This window comes from Pyxicephalus adspersus, chromosome 2 (assembly GCF_032062135.1).
Source record: "Pyxicephalus adspersus chromosome 2, UCB_Pads_2.0, whole genome shotgun sequence".
NCBI classification, from domain to species: domain Eukaryota; kingdom Metazoa; phylum Chordata; class Amphibia; order Anura; family Pyxicephalidae; genus Pyxicephalus; species Pyxicephalus adspersus.
The window spans coordinates 78,137,572-78,141,825 of record NC_092859.1 but is presented as its reverse complement, the minus strand read 5'-3'; the positions used below and the strand labels follow the sequence as shown (position 1 = coordinate 78,141,825).

Below are 4,254 nucleotides of genomic sequence, written 5' to 3'. Positions count from 1 at the left end.
ATGACAAAGCAATTAAATTTAAAAATTATAGTTGCACATGAAAATAAAGAGCATTATTCTATTAAAAAGCTTTTGGAATTGAGTTACAGTTTAAAAGATCTACAAAATCCGGAAGATTGTCAGCTTTTCACTGCGTATTTTACTGTGTGCATGTGTATTTTGTATTTCCTCAAATTGTTAAGTTCTATACAAAATGCTGGCATTATATAAATAACAGTAACTATAAAAATATATATCCTTTGCATTTACATTAATCTCTTTATTACACAAAAAAGTGTGTGTATTACAATTACATATTCATTTTATTTTTTATTTGTATACACAAAAAAGACATACTGCATACTGTGCAGACAAATTCACATTTGTTTCCTGTAAAGTGATATGCAGAAAAATACAAATAATGGTATTCTTACTTAAGGTGACTTATTTTTCAGATAAGTCTGATCAGATCTAAAATCTGGTGGGTTTTATGGCTTTAGAACCCATAATTCTGCTCTGAATATGGAACAAAATTTAGAAAGACTGGTCAGATTGCAAAAGCTACTGATAGCAATATCAGAATGGTTTTTGGTATGCAATGCTTTTTATATCTTGTTCCAAATTGACTGTATTTTTTAAATAACATAAATTATAATACGGTGGTTCTGGTACCCTTGTATTGCTTGTAAACAGATTTTTTTTTAAGACTTGCAGATCTTATGGAAGAACATCAAGAGGAGCTGGCAACCATTGAAGCATTAGACTCAGGAGCCGTCTACACGCTGGCCCTGAAAACTCACGTGGGGATGTCTGTGCAGACCTTTAGGTATTTCGCTGGATGGTGCGACAAAATTCAGGCAAGAACATTGTTACATAGTTACTTTTACCCTGTACAGTTTTTGTCATTGGTTGAACATTTACTTTTTGCATGTGATATTCTAATCGTTTTTAGTAAGAGATTTAACATTTTAGAGAATTGTCAATGAGAGTTATAGAATATATTTAATTGAATAAGCTTTTGATAGCACAGCGCTTTCCTATTTTACTTAAAAAGGTATTCTTATAGACTTTAAATGCAATGGAAAGGTGATATACCTTACCATGATATGCAATATATCAAACAATCCTTTGTATGGATTTGTCTTTAAAGTATAGAAATATAGGCGGGCTATTGTTTACTTGTTTTCTATGGTTCTCACCACACAGTTCTTTTCTATGGTTTCTTTGGTTCTCGACTGTTAATATTCTATAAAGCATGTGCATATCAGGTGACTAACACAGAGCAGCAGGACAAAGTCCTCTGGTATCCAAGGCTGATTCAAGAGTATCTTCTTCTATGTGTAAAATCATGGTATCTTAAATAAATTACCTCCTTTAAAAAAAATCTCCTTTTTTTGTAATGACCGTTTTACAACAGAGCAAAGGACAGTCCATTCCTGTATGACGGCCATATGTAGCCCTTACATTTATTCTAACAAATATTAATCTTGCAATAATTTACATCATGCATCTGCTATTCATTTGGAAAGCTGCCTGTTCCCATCCACAGAGTTCTATGCCATTATAGAATGTTTATTAGAAAGGATGTTTTTTTTCTTTTCAGGGAACAACAATTCCAATTAACCAAGCACGTCCAAATCGTAATTTAACATTTACTAAGAAGGAGCCACTAGGGTAAGTATTTGACCCTTTGCTAATGATATTTACAAACCAATAAAGGAAATCTGTCAAAGAAATATAGGAGATGCCATTGCTTACTTTTGTTCAAGGTACAAGTTCCAGGGTTGTCCTTTCTTTTGTTTCTTAACTTCCTAAAAAAACTCAAGCAGCCACTGACGTATTAAACAACATGATATGAACTTACCTCTCTCAGCTCAAATGATTTACCATGTAATGAGAAAGCTCATATATACCAGCTCCTGGATTTCATATTTTTACTCTGGCATGTTCACTGTATGGGCTTATACACTGAAGCATCTTAGCTTGTAAATGCTTGTCTAAAGAGCATTTGCTGAGCTTACTTGAAGTCCTCAAATCACCCTTTAGCTAAACTCTAGGAATGCTGAATGTAGCTTTTAAGACAACTCAATTTTTAGCAAAAACTAAATATTGCATGTACAAGTGCAACACAAGAGATTTTGTAATCTTGTGTTATTAAAAAAAAATACTTTTCAATTTGCTGCTGTTGTAATTTTCAAAAACTGTCAAAATGTCAATGCAATATGGCTACCTGGAAGCGATCTATGCATCTTTGGTGTATGGAAATCTGTAATTTTCCTGCTTGTGTAATTGATTTACTGATTTTCTCAGAAGTCTACATTGGGATGGAAGTGAAATTTTAAGTGTCCCAATTACCAGGAATCCCGGTTTAGTTCTTTTGGTTCTTTAAGGATTACCTACATCTAAAGATCCAGATCCAGACATTGCAACTTTTCTTGTCAGAACACTGAATTTGCATTTGGTGGTTACAATCGATTTAGGTATTCATTTGTGAATGAAAAACAGTAAAAGTAGACGTTTTTTAAAATCCTTGATGTACATAGATCATCCGCAGGCATTTTTTTTTTAACTTGGTTAAGGTATGTTTGAAACTACAACCAGCATTCCTAATAATATCAAATTCCCCAGACTGAAGCTGAAGAGTCATGGGCTTTAAAACATTTGCTCAAAGCTTGTTGAAATATTTGCCGAATCAGGTGTTCTTTGAACTAACATTCACAAACTGAGATTGAGCAGTGCAGTGTATATCAGGACAGACTAGAAGAGAATGGAACATGGATATGATAAAAATTCATTCAAATTCTGTTTGCCTGGGAAGATGGCAATCCTGTTATTACCAACAACAAGATCACTCTTCAGACATTGCCTTTAGTAATAATGACATTTATTATATTATATATGTACCCACTTTAAAACTAATCATTTTTTCTTTATGTTCAACATCTAAGCTGGATGGGCTTTTTTCTCTCCACAGTGTCTGTGCTATTGTTATTCCCTGGAACTACCCATTAATGATGCTTGCATGGAAGAGTGCAGCATGTCTGGCTGCAGGAAATACCCTTGTGTTGAAACCTGCACAGGTACCTTATGTTTACCTAATTATCCAATTACAAGTGACCAGCCCCCTTCCAACAATCAGATGAGGATATTTTTCAAGCAGTTACATTACAGGGTTAGCGTTACGGGCTATTTTAGCTGCATATTGGGCCTGATTTAATAAGGCTCCCCAAGACTGGAGAAGACAGACTAATATGGGTGAAACTAGGTGATCCAGCAAACCTGGAATGGATTTTTAAAATCATTCCTAATGTCTGGCAAATGTTTTCAATCCTGGACCAGATCAGTGTTTGTTGGATTACCCAGATTTACCCATGATAGTCTATCTTCTCCAGTCTTGCAGAGTTTAATAAATTAGGCCCATTGTGTGGTACACAACCACATTCCTCCCCTATATGTGATTACTTTACATTACATGGCCAAATGTTTGCAGATATCACAACTACACATTGGGTAAATATCTGGGACACCAACAGATGTCTGCAGGCGCTCCTTTTAGGGTTGTGGGTGGGGTTTTAGGATGATTGGCTGGATTTTCCAAATCATCCCATACTGTTCCCCTTAGATTGGATAAGAACTTGGCAGGGTTGCATATGACAATAGAAGAGCATATGAATATGCAGACAATGTTATAGAAAGTAAAATTCAATGGTCAGATTATGCATACAACCAGCTTTAGTACATGAAATGTTACTGAGTTACTGCATAATTTGATGGAAATTACAAGTGATATAGTAAAAGTGGGGATATCATTGAAATTTGATTCCAATTTCACAATACATTGTGGTCTGTCCTGGCCTATTTGCAAAAGGCAGTACAACCTGACATTTAGGCATTTCAGCATAACCTACTTTCTGTGTTTTTTTGTGGAACATTTATATTACTTTTACTTTCTTAGGTTACGCCTCTTACAGCTTTAAAATTTGCTGAATTGTCTATAAAAGCAGGTGTACCCAAAGGTGTCATCAATATCCTGCCAGGGTCAGGTAATATTTAGGAATTTCTTAAAATAAAAATATGATAATAAGATTCTGTGCCAAAATGGTATTTGCAAACTGATTGGTTTTTATTAAATTATTGACTATTTTGCAAAGTCTTCAAAAGTTCCTAAAAAGTTTTTAAAAGGTGACCTTCAGAAATGATGGTACACATTTTAACTAAGAATATGTATGTGAACACTTCTGATTTTATTATTTAAAACACCACTACTGTAGTTTA

General features: G+C 34.2%; 1 protein-coding gene across 1 annotated transcript in view; it reads left to right on the top strand.

The window, feature by feature from the left end:
• Positions 1-4,254, top strand: part of ALDH1L2 (aldehyde dehydrogenase 1 family member L2) — a gene marked incomplete in the record, with an annotated part of 30,615 nt that overhangs the window by 19,924 nt on the left and 6,437 nt on the right. Inside the window, 3 exon segments of the mRNA XM_072401169.1 lie at positions 686-836; positions 1,583-1,653; positions 2,954-3,059. Coding sequence (XP_072257270.1) covers positions 686-836; positions 1,583-1,653; positions 2,954-3,059 — 328 coding nt within the window.